The 21,455-nt window shown below is 37.6% G+C and overlaps 1 protein-coding gene across 1 annotated transcript; it reads right to left on the reverse strand.

Annotated features, from left to right (window-relative positions):
• Window positions 1-1,350: 1,350 nt before the first annotated feature.
• Window positions 1,351-5,219, reverse strand: ankrd34c (ankyrin repeat domain 34C). Its single transcript, XM_030135717.1, has 2 exons — window positions 4,955-5,219; window positions 1,351-3,996 (listed from the first exon to the last, which is right to left on the reverse strand). Exon 2 carries the CDS (start codon window positions 3,944-3,946, stop codon window positions 2,357-2,359), a length of 1,590 nt encoding a protein of 529 aa, XP_029991577.1. The 5' UTR covers window positions 3,947-3,996; window positions 4,955-5,219; the 3' UTR covers window positions 1,351-2,356.
• Between the last annotated feature and the right edge of the window lie 16,236 nt (window positions 5,220-21,455).

Raw genomic sequence — 21,455 nt, forward strand, 5'->3', positions numbered from 1 at the left:
AGGCTGGATTTGGCCCCCGGGCCGCATGTTTGACACCTGTGCACTAAGTGAAAGATTACCATTCATTAACAAGCTGCACGGAAAGTTAACTAGGTAACGGACTCTTTACAAGTGAATGTATTATGTTCTTACAGGTACTGGAGTAACAACAGGTTGGAGTAAGCATCCAGATGGAGCTTCTGGCTCACAGACCTCAGTGCAAGAACTATAGAGCACTTGTTTGTATTGTTTATCAAGTCTCCAAAGGAGTTCAGACAACGGCTGTGTACTGTGGAGGGAAGCCTGCACAACGGGTCAGTGACAACAAATCAATAGATGTTAACTTCAGTATAAGGACGGACACACACAACATTAACGTCAAATGTAGCCATATAGAAATATATACAATATTAGTATGTGCATGGCTGGAATAACCTTCTTAGATGTAAAATATCCTTCCTTGGTCCTTGTCCTCTGTGCATTTTACACAAGATTCCTTTATCTGAGTACAACAAAAGGTCAGGTTGGCTTTGTGACTATTTATTTAATCACAACTTAGTTTTGGAGCATTTACTATTTATGCACACTCTCACCAAAATCCTGCACTTAATTGAGGATTTTGGCAATACAAGCACATCATCCTGCTAGCAGCGGCTCCCATTGGGCATTTTGCCTAACTGATAATCCAGTCTCTAATGGAATCTTTTCCCTGTGTGAATACAGATATTGTCTGAACTGTATTCCACTCCAATGGTTCAGCCTTTTGCTACTTGTGGATGGTTGATATTTAATTTGCTGCAAACACATCTTTTCTTGTGCTGTTTATTTAATCAGTTTTCTATGAACACAAGAAGCTCTTCATGAATAAAGTACATATAGATTACAGATGGATGTATTTTCCTCTTTATAGAGTAAACATATTTTAATGTGGTGAAAATGGCTGTCTGTATAAGCTCATGTTGTCATGTACAAAATTTTATGGTAAGACTGCACTGTATGTTAGTGTGATTTTTATGCCCTTCCTGATTGCATGATGAATAATAAGTGATTCTTGTGACTCCATCAGCCCAGTAGGAACAGATGAAATTGATAAAATTATGTGTTTAACACTTATTTCTGCACTGATTATGGTGACTCTGTGTCTAAAACAGCAGCCCCCCGGGGTTTAGATGATGAAGCTGTGGGATCTGAGTACCTCTATGTTTAGTCTGACATAATCATAGTGACATCAGTGATGATCATCATCATCATTGCCAATGGACTGCCATGTGATCAGAGGAAGGAGATGGTGTTTACTCTACTGAGCATCTGCATGGATCAGTAAAGCTCCTATTTAATGTGACGAATGAGTAAACAGACAGAAAACAGTGATTCACAAGTGATAGACGTTTATTCAGAATATACAACAAACTACTTGCAAAAATACTATGGAATAAATTACGTTTTCTTTTAAACAGAAGCTATGCTTCACAGGTAAATAACATGGAAGCTGTATGATCTTTAGTTTTGATTGCCATTAGCGTGAAATTACATCTTAGTTGACAAGTATCGCTAATGTCTGAGTTGGCTAAGGGCTATAATGTCATTCAGTGTTGCTAGAATTAATAATGTAATTATAAGGTAATTACGTGTGCTTTGAGATAACAGTTGTATTCATCTTTTTTTTTTTCCTCCTGGGCAATAAAGTGCTGTTATACATAGCCCATTATTTTACCTGTTTCTTAAGGCATGTTGTCCATTCATTCACATCATGTGTGTTCTGACTCTTCATTTTGTTCCATGTGAGACCAACAATATGGAAATTAAACACATTTGGTTACATCATTTCAAATTAAAACATCTTTAATACATTAACTGTATCTGTCTGCTCTTTTTTAAGGTTTCTTTATCTTGAAGGCACTTTGTACAAAATTGCTACAAACAGTCAAATTTCATCTTACTCAACGCTACATCTCAGACAAGTGCATCACATTTTTACTTATCCAAAGTCCATTAATGATGCTAATTACATATACACAAAGTGCACCCAAGTGGCCTTTTGGCTACAAATGGACCCTGTATATTCCCTACACATTACATTATCATGTAACAGAGCTAGTTCAGAGGAAAAGTACCATTTCTTGGCAATTACATTCAAACTGTAACACATACAGCAGAGTGTTGAGGAGTCAAAAGATAATCATCTGTTAGGTTGGGTTTAAAACATGAAGAATATCTATATTGCTCTTTTTCCAATAAATTTTTCAATAAATTATACATTATTCAACATCTAAATGGCTGACTCTACATATCTGAACCTATGAATGTATTTCCTGATGATTTATGGTGTTAACATTTCTACCCCCACAAATATCTGCTGCATAAACACCATCACTAACTAATGAGCCAGCTCTTCAAAATCAGAAAGCTGTTTCATCTGCTCCACTTGCATAGAGTGCCTTCTCACAAGCTTCTTCTTGGACATGAGGCCACCTCTCTTTGGTGTGTTTGGTGCTACTGGAGCTATCGATCTGATCCCTGTGGCCAGAGGTGAGGAGGGCTTGCTACTGGCCCCGATATTGGGGATGGGAGGGTTTGGGTTGATGTTGAGAGGGGGCAGGTGGCCGGGCCTGGTGTGAGAGATGTGGTCCAGCAGCAGGGTGCCTGAGCCTCTCCTCTCCAGTAGGCCTGGTGCACGCCGGCGTGCTGTGCTGGGGGAGGATGTGCTGGCATTGCTGTCTAGTGATTCTCTGGAGCTGGTTAACATTGCAAGTGGAGAAGTGTTTAGTTTCCTTCGCTCCACTGGGACCTTAGGAGAGTCTAACATGGCAGAGTCTGAATAGAGCTGTGAGTCTGAGTCATAGTGATCATTCCCCAGACGTCTCCTATGCTTCGTATCTCTCAAACTGGCTGGTCCGCTGTTGCAGCTGCTGCTCTCCTGCTCTGCGGGCACAGTACTGCGCCTCGCCAGTGGCTGGTGCTGGCTTAGAGATCGCTCGTATGCTGCTTTTGACGTTGGAGGAACTGATAGAGAGGTTGTCATTTTGCAAGGTTGCTCACCCACTAGTGGGAATACACTGTCCTTTCCATCTACACTGTTATGTCGAGATAAAACTGACCTCTTACTCAACGAGAGACCATTTACACCTGCCACAACATCCTCATCAGAGCTTGCTTTCTTGCTTTCTTCATGGGTGGCAGCTGCAGCTAGGACAGAGGGAGCAATCAACCCCCATGGTTCTGACTGCAGTCGCTTCAGCTGAGGTAATCGTGCGCGCTTAGGGTTTGCAGGCCGACGTGTTGGTGAAGTCGGCCCGTTCGCCAGCTTTGCAGCTGAACTAGAGATTTTTAGTTTTGTCTGAAAACTGAAGACTGTGTTTTGTTGCTCTTCTTCAGGTGTGGGAGATGCAGTCACATTGATATCAGAGGGAGAGGTGCAGTAGGCTGAAAAGGACCTCTCATCCAGCTCTGGTGATGGGGGGACATTAAGGTACTGTTTGGTGGTTTTAGTGCCTGACGGCGACTTGTCTGTGGTGATTATGATGACCTCCTTGCCTTTAGCTTTGCATGCATCCAACAGCAGTTTTAATGTCTCCTTATCATCTGCATTGATGGCATAAACCAGTGCTGAGGCCCCGCTCCTGTCCTCCAGACTGGGATCAGCTCCATTGCTGAGTAGATGATCCACCACCTCGTGTCCTGCCTTGTGGATGCAGGCGTGCATCAGTGCTGTCCTACCTGCTTTGTCCTGTATGTTGGGGTCTGCCTGGTTGTCCAGTAAATATTTCACCAGCTTCTCTTTGCTCACACTCTGCTGATCAGTATGTGTGGACATGCAGGCCACCATAAGAGGCGTCTCTCCACGTTCATTGCTCTCGTTGATGTATGCACCTCCTTCCAAAAGGAGCCTGGTGAGTCTCAGGCGTCTGAGCCATACCGCCTTCAGGAGTGAGTTTCCATCTGTCCGCAGCTCCAGAATATTTGCCATTTCCCAACCAGTCGCAGGTCTGCTCAGTTTTCAACTTACAGCTCACAGCCCTTTGAACAAATCAGTGAAAATGTTCAGATTACATTGCAAAAATACACAGTAGTAACACTCATGCAATGTTTGAGCCTCTGTTTTTGCAAAACCATTACTTCCAGCAGGTGGCAGTCTGTTACAACATAAATGCTAGAAAATAACTTACTATTACAAATTCCTAACTTAAAAATTAAAACCTACTGTAGAAAATAAAATGCAGAGACAGTATATAAAATGCATTTTCTAAAAATAATTCAAATAAACCCTGTCCATATCCAAATATGATGTTCATGCAGGGAGCAGCATGGTTCCTGCACCTGTTAGATTCACTACTGATGAATTAGATCTTCAAATATGACCAAAAAACCCTTCAGTGTTTTCTTATTTATTTATTTTTGATGATAATAACGTGTTTCCTCTGTCTATTTACATCATATTGTGAAACTAATCATCTAAAGCAAACCAAAGCTTCCATCGACCTGTTTTAAGGGCGCGAAAGCATCAGCCTCGTTTTCCGCAACTGGAAAAAAAAATGTACTAATAATTGCACTTCAAGGTGATTATCGGTAGCAAAATGAAAGAAATAATCATAAAACAAGCACCTATTTGGACGAACAACATCCATTTATGGCAGACAGATGCGAACCAGTCGCTGTCCATGGTTCTTATTCTGGATAACTTGGTTGCAAAGACGCGCTTCATTATGTACTAAATTAAAGGGTTGATGGTCTAATTACCAACTTGTACAAAATGTTGTATATAAAATGCTTTTGTAAAAACTGAATAAAAATGAAAACAAACAAATGACAACAGACTTGAACTGTCATCTTAATGCATCCTCCAAGACGAAGAAAGCAGCGACGACACAAAATCACATTAAAGTTAAATTAATTCGAGTCTTTTTTTTTATTTTTTTTATGACAAATGCAGTAAAATCATTTCTCAGAATATATTAGTGCGTGTTTGTGATCTTACCTGGTCCGCAGAGAGGTTTTCCATGCTCAAAGTAACCTGGTGAGCGCTTTGTCATGTAGGGGAGAAGAAATCGAGATAATTAATGTTTCAAAGCCGAAAGTTTCTTTTTTTTTTGTAGTTCTTCGTAATATCCCTATTTTTCATTCGCAGCTGGTCCCATCAAAGCGTCCTAGTTTAGGTTACTGAGTGCCGTGCCTTTCTGGCACCATAGCACATGAGCAGTGTGGCTTTTGTTATGGAGGCACACTACATCAGTCCAATGGGGAGTATTCCTTTCGCTGCGCACTCAAGGATCACAACCTGCAGCTTGGGTTAAAAATAACTTACTTTCTTGCTTGTTGAATGAAACGTGTATTCTCTTGACGTCAGAGTCGACCAAAATAAATCGCGTCAGATGAAAACCTCTGTCCTCATCTTCGTATCTGCAGGACATAAACTAAACGGGTGTTACCTCCCAAAGACATGTACATGTTGTGAGTGCGTGCATTTTCATGTCATTAAAGGACGGTTTGTCCGTGAAAGCAGCAGACGTGCAGTTGCAGAAACATTACGGCCCGCACAAGACATGCGTGATGTAATAACAGGCGCACATTGGTTAGTGCTGTTCTTTTATTATTATCATTTTTATAGGTTGGTGTTCATGGATCGTGGCACAGATATGTCAAGGCTACAAATGTGATTGAACCTCTGTGCAGTTTGGAAAATATGTGTCAGCTCTTAGAATAAAACACTTTTCCTATGTGTTGTGAGCACAGTGAAGACCACTAAACAGTACAAGACAACAAAGAAAGCAGATGTGCAATCTTTGCAGGAAATATTGTCCATCTAGGATTCCTTAAGCATGCAATTCAGCAATCATAATTCATAAACAGTGATTATACCGCAGGCGTTATCAAGCAAATAGTAATTAATTTTCGTTTGCAACCATTTACAATCAAGATCCATCGCCATGATCTTGATTGGCATCTTCCACTGCTCAGTAAATTAAGAGACCAAGCAACATACTTCATGCCTATATATATTTACTGCACAATTAAAGAGGCCAAAACTTGTAGCAGCCATCACAGCTATACAGCCTAATAGGGACATTTCTATTTTTAGGTTGCTATGAGACAGCACAGAAGCAGTTTCTAATGAGAACAGTGATGTTCTCAACCCTGCAAGGAACAGGTAAATCAGACACATAACACTCCACTAAGGACCAGAGGGCTTTTATGGCATTTACTAAATACTTTTTTGATGGTAGGTTGTTTTTTTTTTTTTCACTTACACAAATACAGCCAGCGCATTCAATCATTAGTCCTCTGACCCCTGCTCTTTTCCTCTGAGACTAGGACTAATCACTTTATTACCCATCCAAACACTTGTCGTCTCAGGACTGCAGTCGTCAATGCTGGCAGTGATTTCTCACCTGTGATTGCCTTCTCAGTCCTGGGGGATATGTTGTTTACAAGGCACATGGAGGAGGTGCTTTTATAAAAGAACTCATGCTGCAGTCACCAATTCCAAGAATGTGTTCCTCCCATCAAAGAAGCATTATTAACCCTTTATCGAGCAAGTGACTATTTTTGGTAATTTCTGCATACATTACAAGACAGTGACAGCAACAATCTCAGGTCCCATGTGGTCTACAGGGTCTGTAAGGTCCACCTCTGCATGAACAGTGAACCTGCTTTGTTAGGTACCATGAAGTAATGGTACTAATGTAAGGAATGATGTTCAAAGGGATAATGTGGATGTGGACAGGTGTCTGGATCAGCACTTATGTTGGTCTAATGTTCTAAAAGTGATGTTCTAATGTTCTAAAATTCATGTTCCTTTCACCTTACATGCATTTTTCTTGTATTATTTATGCATAGTATATACTTCTTGTATTTTTTTTCTCCTTTGCCACTTATGGGTAAGGAACCAAATATGGTAACTTCATTAACCGTGATTTTCTACACAAAAATAAAAAATGCTGCAAAATTTCACAAAAGTAATAAAAATCTTGTTAGGTCTTCCAATAACACACTAATGTTGAAATGTAGAATTTCAGAGTATTTCTGAGTGTCCTATAAAGGGTTAAGGGTTGGACAGTTGTGTACATGAAAACAGCTTGACAACTCAGATGTTTTGGACCAGCACTAATACCTTTATCACCCCTTTTCATCTCTGTTAGGTCTTTATAATTTAATCATATATATCAAAAGACAAGTCCAGGTTATAAGAATCCTTGTTTTTGCATATCTTGCTCTCTATGTAAATACACTGTTGCAGTTGGAATTTTTTTTTTTTTTACCTCATCTCATGAAATGATTGACTTTATTCTTGATAGGTAAAGTGTAACTGAGACTCACTGATCATTGCATCAAGTCAAAGGAGATTACTGATGAGGATAAATAGGAATAAAAAGATAAATGTGTCTGAAAATGAACTTATTCCATCTTTATGGACGACAGTGTTAATAACCTGAGTAGTTAAGATGCAGACATAAGGTTAGGTATAAAAAAAAAAAAAAACCACAAACTATACTGATACATTTCTAGTGACTGGCCCAGACTATCATTTTAACCAAAAGAAATTTGTATTACAGATTACATTATAGATATTTCAGAATCACCTTTATTCACCAAGTATCTTCAAAAGAATGTAAGGAATTTTCCTTTTTTTTTTTAAACAATGCTCTCTGTACAACATAGTGAAAAAGCACTAAACAAAAAAAACAAAAAAACAACTAAAACAGTTTAAATAAGTGAAGAAAAACACTTGTGTACAAAAAAAGTGTTACAACCTGAGACTAGTGGAACCCAAGTGCATGTGGTGAGCAACAACAGACAGACTCGAACAAGCGTGAATGTAATTTAAAATTTATTTGTCCATACAACATACAGAAGAAAAGCAAACTCTGAAAAAAGGAGAACCAAGGGCATCACCGAACCAGGAAATAAACATGAACTGAACCAAAGGAACTGGACCTGAAACACAGCAGAGTGTGGGGTTCAAAAACACACACCGGGAAGGGAACACAAGATGGAAACAGGGAGTTGATATTTACGACAGTCTGAACTCAGACACAGACTCAACTGACAAAAACCCAGGCACCAGGAAATCACCATACAAAGCACACCAAAATGAGAGAGACCATCTTACCAGCATGGAAGTGAAGACATTCTGGCACACAGCACAGGAGCTGCAGGGCTTATGAGCAGGAGGAGAGCTTGATTGCAGATCAGCTCCTGGTGTGTGCCATTACCTGGTCAATCACAGAGGGGGAGGGGAGGAAACAGAAGACACAACCAAACCAAACCAAAAAGTGGATCATGACAAAAAGTGTATAAACATTTCAGTTAAGTAGTGCAATTAAAAAATGTGCAAAGGAAAAAAATGTGCAAGGACAAAGAAGAACAGTCAACAGGTTGAGGTTGCACATGAAGTGTATATATATATATATATATATATATATATATATATATATACATACACACACACACACACACATATATATATATATATATATATATATATATATATATATATATATATATATTTATTTATTTTACTTTTTTTTTTTACTTTTCTTCTTTTTGATGCAACTTCCCAACATAAAAATGCACCATTTGATCAGACCTTGAGGCTGTCTGTTGATGTAATACTATTATGAAAGTATATAAAACTAGAAGCACTCGGAGAGCGCAGACCTCCGCCAAGGCTGATCAGTGGCCCCCCCCCGTGGGCCCCCCCACCCCCGATCACCACCAAAATTTAATCATTTCTTCCTTATCCCATTTCCAACAAACCCTGAAAATTTCATCAAAATCTGTCCATAACTTTTTGAGTTATGTTGCACACTAACGGACAGACAAACAAACAAACAAACAAACAAACAAACAGACCCTGGCAAAAACATAACCTCCTTGGCGGAGGTAACCAGTGTGTGCACCATGTACTGACACTAATGACATTTACATATTAGATATTGACATTTAGTGGCAAACGATTGAAGAAGTTTTTGTAATTCTCAATGATAATTAAGCAATTCTACCATTAAAGCACTGAAATACAGTACCAGTGACTTAAGCCCTAAAAGTTGAACCTGTAACTATACCTAAATCTCTGAGCAAAACCTCAGAAACCTCAGAAACTTCAGATTGCAGGTATTATTTGAAACATGTGTAAAAAAGAGTGATGTCTTTACTCTTGATTATAAATAGCTGGTTTATTGGACAGACACAGAGATGATGGGCCTAAAAGGCTAAAGCTCACTGGTTTGGACACATTCATTAGCACATTATGTCAGTAGTCATCAAACAGCATGATCCCTGCCCCAACGATGCTGTCGTCAATGGTATATTAAAGGGAAAATAAATAATTAAAATGGAGAGAATAGGCGCTGTCACCCCTGGGAGCAGTTTCCATTTTCAGATATCTTACATCGCAGCTGCTGCTCTTCCCCCCTTTCTAAATATAACCTTTTCCTCCGTCTGCGTTGTGAGATTTTTACTCAACAGACTAAAGCGCTGAGCCTATTTATAGATTATGACGAAGTGCAAGTTAAAGTTATCAACAGTTTCTACATCAAGAATCTGATCACAATGTGTCCCTAACAGCCACTAAAACAAAACGTGTCTAGCCAGAAAAATAACAATATTCCAATAACTAAAGAAAGGAAATGAAACGCAAATCAGATTAAATCATTTTGGTGCCAGACCATAACTGCATGTCTATTTTTAGTTCTTACATTGATTAAATGTCTGGACTCTCCCATTGAGAGGGAAATTTCATGTGAAGAAACCTTTAAAAATTTTGAGCTGATATGTCACACTTCTATTTTTAGGAATTATAGAATGAAATATGGACAGAACAGGTTGAGATCAGGATTGTGGAGCTGTGTCTACTGAAACAAGCACAGGAATGTCTCCATTTTGTATATTTAATTGTTTGTCATAAAATTACAGACATCATTTGCTCCAACAAATACAGATGATTCCAAACAAGCTGTTTTTTATACAATTAACTCAGAAGGGAGCTCTATTATTTTTATCTTGCGCTTCCTGTTGACAACTCAATTTTCAGAGAAGTGCATTTTTCCTTCTGTTGTTGTGTTGCTGCTTACGTTTCGTTCTCTGAGCCGGTTGTCTCTTTAAAGAGTGAGTTTGACATTCTCATGGCATTTGGTGTCTCTGCGATTGTATCAAGCAAATGTGTGGGCTGCGACAGCAATGAACTGGCACGAACCCTGCTGCAGCTTTTGCACCGGACTGCTCGATGCCTCCCTCCCACTTCGGCTGATTTAGGAAATGCCTCCAGTGCAGCTTAAAAACCTGCCACCCCTCACATATGCTGCAAGTGAATCTCCTCATGATTATGTCCCGTGAAGTATAACACATTTTCAGACACTTTGATCTTTTCATATTGAGAAGTGCTACTTTCTCATACTTGAAATCTTGAAATGGTTCCACTCCTCCTCTGCGTCCTTCTTCTTCATCGCTCCTTCTGTTCTTTCACATCTCACATTGCAAACCAACACCTGCCTTTCTGGCGAGCAGTAATTAAGTAGAGCATAATTCAAGAGCTTTACACAGCCAACAATTTTGTTGGGTGATCATTGTGTATGTCGGCTGTATCCTAGGAGATTGGTGAATATCTAATAAGGAGTTTGTTACTCATTTTGCAGAGTGGGCACTTTGATGTCCTCGGTGTTGAATTTTCTTTTTTAGCTCAACATCCTCCTAATGAAGCAGAGGGCTTGAAGCTCCAGAATTGGTTGCTTATCAACTCTACACCCCACTTATTAGGAGTTGTTGTGGAGCCTTTAATTGGATATTGGAATAGGAGGCACCTTAATGTGTTGTCAGTAATCAACTGGTCAAGATACATCCACACATGACAGTATTGTTAACATCATTAAGAATTATACCATCAATATTCAAAGTGAACACTCATGCACTCCCACTTTCTCTGCATGTTTTATCATCGTGTCTCCCACTGCCCTTTAAATCGACAAGTGCTCCGACAATTTATCTTGTGTAGTTTCAGGAAGGAGTTTTAGATTTTGTACAGCCTGGTCTCTGACTACAGAAGTAATTAGAGGCAAAATTGATGTTTTGGTAGGATCTGTCACACCTCTGTTCACACCACCAAATCAGATGCTTACCAGTGTGTCTACAAAACACAAGCTCCTATCAAACAGGTTATCTAATGAAACATTTGAGAGAAAGCACACAGCCATCGATATAGATCCAGGGTGTAGTGTGGAGTGTTTACTGGACATTTGGTCGATGACAGCATCAGAAGCAGTACAAAATCTTAATACGGTTTCAAGTAAATTTCTGCATGAACAGTGTTTTTTTTCCATTTAGGCACTGTGAACGCATCACAGGCTGTTTCAGAGCTTCATCTGTCAGAAGTTTTGGTCTGTCAGAGTATGTGGGAACATCAGTGTGGATGAGTGGATGTTCTGACAGTGCAGTTGGAGAACTTCACTCTGCTCGCGGTTCACACCCCTGAGATTGTGACGTCTTTGACACCATGAGGCATTCTGACCAAAATACACCTCCTCTGCAGCACAAGGTGAGGAAAGAGCTTTTTCTGTGTCTGTTGTTGCCTGTGACGTCAAAACATTCCTGTCTATCCTTGAGGATGTCAGAGCTCATCTGCAGAACCAGACATGACAGGACCAAATAGGTTCAGCCTGGCCGCTGCAAAATGAGTCCTCTCTAGGTGACAGAACTAACAATAGATCTGAAGCTTCATAAACATGGCTGCAAGGCAGAATATGCTATAACTGCCACCTGTTAATTTAAGATTGAATCATGCTTCACTGGGCACATCATTATTCATCACAGAGAAACTAAATCAACCATATGATAAAAAATTGAAAAAAAAAAATAGCAGGTTGAGTTCTTTTTAAGTCTCTTTATTTAGCGTCACAGATAAATTAAAGTAACTGTTTAATCAGCCATAATCCTGTTCCAACATCTAAAGTCTGTTGGTAAAGCTGATCTTTCCTCAGGATCCTGATAAGAGACTGAGGCAAGAAAAAGCATCACCAGTGTGTTGCAGCTGGGTCTGATCAGCTGCTTTGGGAGGTGGAGAAGAGCTGGTAGGTACCAGCAGACAAACACAAGTCAGTAATTATTGCTGGGTGCTCTAAGAAAGGAGCCAAGAGACAATGAAAGCTGTCACACTGAATGCATTCCAGCTCCCCAAAGATGAGCTGCTCTTACACATACTTTCTAGTTCACTGTTCCATGCAGTGTGAGACCAGAAATTCCAAAAGATTGGAAAACAAGATGTAGAATCAATAGAAACATGATAAACATGCTCACAATGTGTCAGCATGTTGAGAGTTACAGGTAAAATATTTCTTTCACTTTACATTATTATTCATATTCATATTAATTTTATTATTATTATTATTATTATTATTATTAGTAGTAGTAGTAGTAGTAGTAGTAGTAGTAGTAGTAGTAGTAGTGTTAATATCATTATTGTCGTTATTATTATCATAAGATAACTTTTTACAGTAATTAATATTATTTTGACTCATATGTTTGTATCAGTGCATCAGTCTTGGTTACATTCTGTCAAATCTGTTAGTAGTCTCATAATTTCCAGATAATATAGATTCTGCCAGTTCAGAAGCGTGTTTATGTGCAGTATGTTTCAAGAAGTAGGACTGGCACCAAAAAGCTCTGGCTCCCATAGACAGACATTTAACTTCTCTCCACAAATACAAAGTCAATATTTTTTTCCAGGACTCAATCTGGTCTCATCTGTTTTATCTGATACCTCATATAACTGATCAGGTGGTCCATCTTTCGATTTTAACTCTGTTAATCAGATCTTGGGTCAAACAGAAGCTTTGCAATCCACTGTGGCAGACTTTAATTGACATGTCTGTATGACAGCTCACTCACCTGTCAAGTTGGACTTTTAGAGTTATGGTTTATTTTAATAAAACACATTTTTCCTTTTTTTTCTCAGTTTTTGAATAGTTTTAGTTTTTCTATCCTTCAGAGATAATACAAATGATTTACAACCAGATAAATTATTGCTCTGATACATCAGGGAGTCAAGACTTCATGGGCTGCATCCTGGACTGAACCTGAACCAGAACCAGCTCAAACTGAACCCAGTCTCCATCACTGATCCGATCGCTCCTGACGTCTCGTATTTGGAATTCCTTCCCCCAAATTCACAGATGCAGATTAATGCTATTAATCTGTATCTGTGAATTTTCCCTGACACACAGCTTGAGGTTCCAGAAGATGATTTTGTTATGCATGACTGAGTCATCTGAGTCAGTATGCTCACATTTAGGATTAGCTCACCTCTGATCCCTTAACCCATAAAGACCCAAACATCCATCACCCACCAAAAGCATCTACTGATCTAAACTGTTGATCCGCTAATCCTATCAATCCATGTAAATAATTGGTGTAAAAAGCAATTTGTCATCTTATCATGGTCATCAGATATGACCCATTTGGACGTTCAGAGACTCCATAGTGAACGTGGAAACATCTTCATCTTCTATTACATTGATTCACCAGTAAAACCCATGGAGTTGGATCAATGAGAGTGGATGGAAGTGGTTGATTTATGTTCAGTTAATGATAGATTTTACTGAAAAAGTCACTTTTTCTGCAATTTTCTCTGTTTTTGATGTAATAATGTTCAATTTTAATCTGAGCTTTTATGAATGTTTTCATGGTCAGTAAATTAAATACAGGAAAATACCTGATTTATACTGATAAAATGCAAAATACAGAGGATAATATTATAATAAATGGTGATAAATCACTTAAGAAAGGTTCAATATAGATTTCATTTGGGAACAACACAAAAGTAGCACTGGGTCTTTATGGGTTAAGATCCTGTAGTTCCAAAATGTGGTCAAATCTCGCTCCAAAAAGCCAATAGGGTGATGCAAAAAACAACTGTGTTCCAAATAGCAGTTCAGAGACTGATGGAGTGCCAAAGTCTCCCATGGGACCTAACCACAGAAACATATATAAATGTAAATCAATGGTGAGAGATAAGTACTAATTTGATCCCATTTAAATTGTGCCGCAATTCACACATAATGTTTGTCAATGTAAAATGGGATTTTACAAGTCAATAAAGTCACAGATTGTAGCAAAGATAGTAAAGAATTATCTAGTTTTGTGTTAAACAGCTTAATGGACTGCATCTCTCATGACACATGATACACATCTCCAACACAAAAATGGCTGCTGACTTTGCACATTTTACCTCAGTCTTCAACAGTGAGGTGAAAAGCACTATAATCAGGTCTTGAGACATCTTCAGACTCTGAACAGATTGTGGTTAGTGACAGTTATGATGATGTCACCTCCGCAGCTTTCAGATGTGTAGTCTCTTACATATTTTCGCAATGTGATACTTAGACAGTTTCACCACAAACTGTGACTTTAACGTAAATCTGTCTTTTAAATTGATAAACATCATACAGTCACAGAAAAAATTATTAGACCACCCTTGTTCTCTTCAATTTCTTGTTCATTTTAATGCCTGGTACAACTAAAGGTACATTTGTTTGGACAAATATAACGATAACAACAAAAATCAGCTCATAAGAGTTTAATTTCAGAGCTGATATCTAGCCATTTTCCATGGTTTTCTCGATAATAACCAAAATCATTTAAGTTCTTACATCAATATCTATGGCATTGTACTGCCAAAAACAGTTCTTTTAGGCATTTCATGTTTTCTTTTCTGTCTGTTTTAGTTAAATGATACACACAAGAGTTAGTACTTGATTGCATAACCATTGTTTTGACTTTTGATGGTCTAATAATTTTGTCTGTGACTGTATGTGTAAAGACGATCAAAGTATTCAAATAAACAAACAAATAAATAAAATAAATAAATAAATAAAATAATATATATATTTTACTTATTTACTTATTTATCTATTTATTTTACTTTTTTCTATGTGGCACAAACTGAAGGGGCCTTTGGTTTGTTCCGAGGTGTTACATCCTCCATCCACTAATAATATACTGTCAGTGATTCCTTCCTGTCTAAGGTCTAGCATGTTAGCTTAGCCTGTTAGCCTTTGATAACAGTAAGAAAAAACAAGATGCAGCTGATGTTGATGTGATGGTCATTATTTTTCAATCCTCCCTTGAGCGAACATTAAACAGCGTCCAGATCGATAGTATGGCAATCACACTCCAATAAATAACAGTAATATCAATGAGCAGACATTGATCTGAATCTGCTCAAAGGACATTTATCTCATCTTTAAAGTGACTATTAGTACTGTCAAATAAGAGCACTTACTGGGCATTAAATCAGCATGTTGTGGTTGTATCCGTATGATATCACCTGCACATCCCTCACGTTCTCCCTTACTCTAAATCTGAATGATTTAGCTGACACATTTGGCGAAGCTGCCTGTGTTTGTGTCCTGCTGTTTGCACACACAGACGAGGCAGGACTTGTATCAGAGTTTCCAACAGGAGGCAGAACAAGTGAGAGCTCCCTCTGTTAGAATCAAAACTCTCCTGGTTTTTAATCCCTTTCCTGTCTGATTTCAGTTCAAAACAGCCATGACAGTAATGTACCGCCGCAGTGATCTGGCTCCTAGCCTGTAAGTAAAAACACTCAGTACAAGGAAGATAATAGGGATAATTAAAAGACGCAGTGCTCAGTTGAAGGGAAGCAAAATTCATCTATATTCTGGCACTCGTGAGGCCTATAGCACAGGGATCTCTGCTAGTGTTCCCCTGGGCCAGGAGCTCTCATACCTGACTGAGCAGATCGAGATAAGAACCAGTTATCTTTGCCTCACAGCACTCCACATCCCAGAGGGAGATCACCTCCCTAAGTAGACACGGCAGCCTGGGATTCAATCAAACCAGAATAGTACCATTTACTCTGTGTCTCTCTAACTTCCATCTATAGTCCCTTTAAGAGTGTGAGCCCGATACATTTTCATTAATTATCAGTAATTACCGAAGAACCTTTGAGAGTTGAGATCTCATTCCAGCCTAATTGATGTGTGGGTAAGGCATGTTATAATAAATTCATCTTAGAGGTATTTTTTTCTTTTCACCTAGTCATAGGTAAGCACAGTTTAGTAATCATTATGCAGTGAGGGAGAGGTGTGGAAACAGAAATGTAAGAATACCTACATGTAACAATATTAAGCAACACAGTTTATTAATGTTTCAGCTCCTCTTGGACTTTATTTTATAGTTGATCAAAATTAGAAAATATATGTATCAAATTACAATTAGTACTACTAATTCAAGGGATCATTACAAAGAGGCTACATCTAGACAGACCCTTCACTCAAAAAAGTTTATTTATAATATAATGTGGATACTGAAATATACTGGTATCAACTGAATGACATCAGTTATCAGTAAAAAAGAGCATTTCACAGACGCCAGTGGCTGATGTTTATCTACTGTGTTGGATTCACGGCAGATATTTTTATGACTGACTCTGTTCAGAGATACTGTGACGAAGAGGTGAAAAATAGCTCAGTTACTTTAAAAAAATCATTCTTTCGTTGTTTCTCTTGAATAAAAAGGGGAAAAATAACAAATCAAAAAAGAATGAAAATGTCTTGAGTTGTCCAGCTAACAGCCAAATGGTTATGCTTTTTAAAAAAGGGAATTGTTTTCATTCTGTTTATTTGCATCTTGAATGCCTGCTTTTAGCCTGAGATTTAGATTTTTTATTTTTTTTGGACTTTCAGTTATATTGCTCATTTATAAGTAAGTAAGTGTGTTTTAGATTCTTCTTATTATTTATTCAATAAATACACTGGTCTATGAGTAAAATTCCTCCAACATAGAAGTACTCAAACTTTACCAGGTTTGAGTCAGTAATAAAGAAAAATTAAGTTAAAAATGTTGGCTTTTGTTTCCAAGACAGTCTAGGGTCAAAATGTGAAATTCTGAGAATAATGAGAGAATGGGTTTTACTCAAACGGAATGTTTTGTCTCAGAGCTACAGCTCTACTTCAAAACACTGTCTGCACATTACAGACATTCACTTTACAGGTTCTTTCTAGTGGAAGATTAATAAATCTACTGTATAAATGTACATAAACTTATATGGATAATAACACTTTATCATATATATTGAAAACATCAGTAAACCAGCACTTTTGTCATTTGTTTTCTAATTAATCTTATTAAAGTATGCACATTCCACATTTAATCTCTGAGGCAGATCATTTAAAAACAACTAAAAAAACCTCTAGACTTGTGAATTATTTAATGGCCTAAAAGTTAATTCAGTGTGTGAATGCTATTGGGTTGCTTTAATTTACTTGTTTCTTTGTTTTTGTTAGTATCAGAGGTGGAGTAGTGTGGTTATACAATGTTGTGAAGCTGGTTGAAAAGAAAAATCACAGAGTTTTATTTCCAATTTACTATCTAAAAACTATAAAAAATACAGTAAGTTATATTAACATGTTGAAATAATCAAAATAGTTGGATTATTACAGGGTGACAAGTGGTCTATAACTTAATGTTTTATTTCATGTATTTATTTTTATCAGACATGTAAATAGTTACAGTCCATAGAGTATAATGAGCATTAAAAAAATAATAAAAAAGGGTTATAAATGTAAAAACGACACACATGCACACACCTTGTCTTCAATAACAAGTATAAAGACGCTGGTGCCAGTATTTAACAAGTGTAGAATCAGTATAAAAGTCAGAGTTAACAATTGTAAAAATCAGAACATTTCTAGAATGACTTAAACGCAGTATAAAATTCAAAATTGCTTTCCGTAACATCTCATAATAAGAGCAAACATTAAAACAGAACATACCACTAGCACAACAGCTACGATAAAAACCATGTATAATATGGAATGCATTCTTAAAAGCAACTCTGACTGAGTGAGCAGTACAATGTTTAAAATTAACCCATAAGTAACAGAGATAAATATTCGAACAAAAAGATATGAACAATTTATTCTTAACGGTAGTGAAACAAAAATAAAACCTGCGAGAGATAAAATTACTCCTGCCGTAAAGAATTTCTATACATTATATTTTGAGGGTTCATACTTGATTTTTTCTGAGTGGTTTCACATCTTCTAGTGTCCCTTTTCCACATCACACATTCACTTGACCCACTGTCACTGTTTTCTGTTTTGTTTTGCAGCTCAGACTTTGAACAGACGTGAGGATGAAGTGCAGTAGGTTCTTCCATTACAATGGGCTCTCCCAGTATTTGTGTGAAATGGAGTCAGTTTAGTTTGGCTCTAAACCCAAGGTGACAGAGCTCCAGTTGGCACATTCTGAAGACAACATCTTGTGCGGTGAGATGACGACATTGTCTTGGTTTGAAAGGCTTTCTTTCCGAAGTACCGGTCTCTCCAGATAAAGGCTTCCTCTCTGCACAGTAGAGAGTTAAAGCGGGGCACTGCTTCATTCTCCAGGGGTCACGCAGAGCCAACACTTTGGATCAGACCTCATCTTTTCTCTGACCTCAAGGGAAATTTAAAATGAAGTTTCTGCTTCATTTCTTTCTGAAACAGGTTTATTTATATTGCACCACAATATTTTATCTCCTACATACATTTATTTATCATTTCAGCTTGCGTATTCTTAAAATGCTATTTTAAGCATCACCGTCACTGTCTGATTCCCATTCTTAAGGATTACTGATCCTGTTTTTGCTTAAACCACATTTTCAATGACACACACTGTAGAGCTGGAGACACCCAGAGTGCTGCTGGGATGTTTTCCATGGCACGATTGTGTCAGTATCACAATGTGGTGACTCATGTTTATCATCTTACTCTTGTTGTGCCTCCCTCTAATATGAGGTTTGAAGAATGTGAGTCTGTGTGAGTATGTTTGTGTGTGTCAATATCTGTATCAATGTCTGTGCCTATTATTTATGTATAATGCAGTGTCTTCAAACAAGTCTTCATCATCTACATAAAACTATCCATACTTGAGTGATGTCTCCCAAATGTACATCATTTAGGAAAATGTGTTCTAATGCTATTATGTGTTATTTGACTCACTTATTTGTCTCCTTTGGCAGCAGATTTGCCTTGTGTTGTCTTTGGCCTCAGCCTGTGATGCGTCTCTTTATTCAGGATGCAGTGAATGCTGAATGGAGTGGGAACCTGATTTCATTAGTGCTGATCAAAGGGTTCACTGTGTATTTCATTGTATGAGTGTGCCTTGATAAAACAGTCACAAAGCATAATCTTTAGCAGGTGTGATATCATAGCAACAGAATGAATGCGAACAACAGTACAATTATTGATTTAGATGCAGCATGTACTATGTATTTAAATATACACAGGCCAAAAAAAGAGTTAGGACCTGGATTTAGCTAAGTAAATAAATAAGAACCTACCACTAGGTTACAGATAGAAACAAGTTATTTAACCTGAAGTGATGCACTGAGTATCTTCTCTCTATTTAACCTTCTTAAATGATTTATCAGCATTTATTATAATGTTATCCTCTATATTTTGCATCTTTCACTGTAAATCATGTATTTTTCTATATATTTTTTTTAATTTACAGGTTCATGGAAACTCATAGTAAATTCAAAGGTTATTATATCAAAACTGAAGAAAAAGTGACATTTTCAGTCAAATCTTTAATTAACTGAACATAAACCCAGTGTCTCCATTCACTGTAATTGATCCAACACTATGAGTTTTACTGGTGAATCAATGTTGTAGAAGATGATGGTGTTTCCATGGTCACTACGGAGCCTCTGAACATCCAAATGGATCATATCTGATGACCATGAACAGATGACAAACTGCATTTTACACCAATTATTTGCATGCATTGATAGGATTAATCAATCAACAGGTATTAAACAGTTCAGATCAGTAAATGATTTTGGTTGCCAGTGGTTGTTTGTGTCTTTATGGGTTAAATAACCATCACCAGCTTCAAGATTAGACTGTGTTTCAATGGAAAAAGGTAATGTGGTGTAATGAGTCCAGACTGATGGTGTTCCAGAATGATGGACCCATTAGGGTGAGAAGAGAGGTGGATAAAGGGATTACCCATCGTGCCTAGTGCCTACAGTACATGCCTGTAGGGGCAGTGTTGTGATCTGGAGTTGGTTGAGATGGTCAGGCCTGGGTTCAGCAACGTTATGTGTGTAATATACAGAATGACCAGATTTTAGAGTCCATGTTTTTTTTTTTTTCTTTCCTGATTATACAGATTCCAAGATGACAACATCAGCATTAATCAAGCTCAAATTTTGAAAGGGTAGATTAGGGAGCATGAGATATATTTGTCACATATGGATTGGCCACCACAGAGTTCAGACCTGAACCCCATTGAGAATGTTTGGAATGTGATGGACAAGTCTTTATACAGCAAAAATTCAATTCAGATCTGAATCGAAACATACTATTTGTTGTGACATTTAGTGGCATGAAAAGTGGCAAATCGAATTCGTCCCATAACAAGTAGTACCAGGCACATCAGACCCTGCCCCTCACACATATTTCACCCATTATAAGTAAATGGGAAGATTTTAAAAATTCATTAAAAATTTTAACTTTGATCTATTGTTCCCAAAATGTAACAAGATCTATTATGGGACACTGGCAATCTATAAACCAAATTTGGTATGAATTCACCCAATAATTTTGCTGCTACAAACATTTGAAATTTCGCCCATTATAAGTAAACAGGGGGAAAAAAAAGATTTTAAAGATTCATAAAAAATTTTAACTTCGACCTATTTTTCCCCAAATGTAATGACAACTATTCTGGGTCACTGGCAATATATAAACCAAATTTGGTATGAATTCAACCAATAGTTTTGCTGCTAGAGTGTTAACAAACAAACAAGTCAAATCAAAAACAATACCTCTTGCCTCTTCTTCGGGGGGTGGGGTTATAGATCTATAGCTAAACAAAATATTGTGTGTGATTTTTTTTTTTTGTCAGTGCAGTGTATGTGTATTCTAAAGCATTTACAGTAAGTGTCTATGTAAGAATGTAAACTAACAATTAGGGCTGGGCAAGTTAACACGTTATTACCACATTAACGCATTCATTGAATAAAGCCAACAATTTTTTTTTTTTTTTTTTATCTCACATTAATGCCATTTTATTCTAATTCATATTCTTCTGCCCCTGCTTGTGTGCGTGTAGCGATTAGCTCGGCAGATAGACAACAGGTTTCCCAAGAAAAGCCAGATGCCGAAAACATCTCTCCACATCTTTCACTTGAGACTCACTGTAAAACTGCAACATACATACAGAATATGTCTCAGTTCTGTTCATTGCCTTAGTACATTTACATGGCATTATACATTTAAATGAATGGGAAAAAGATCGCTAGTTCGATGCTAACTTGAATGGGAAAATCCATAGACACACTAAGGATTAGCATTTACAGATTAATTTAAGATTTACAACGTCTTTTTATCCAGTAACAAAGGTTCACATCAGAAATATTTTATACTATTCATTCTTACAACAACTGAACATAAAATACTCACAGGCAAACGTTTTTC

This window comes from Sphaeramia orbicularis, chromosome 6 (assembly GCF_902148855.1).
Source record: "Sphaeramia orbicularis chromosome 6, fSphaOr1.1, whole genome shotgun sequence".
NCBI classification, from domain to species: Eukaryota; Metazoa; Chordata; class Actinopteri; order Kurtiformes; family Apogonidae; genus Sphaeramia; species Sphaeramia orbicularis.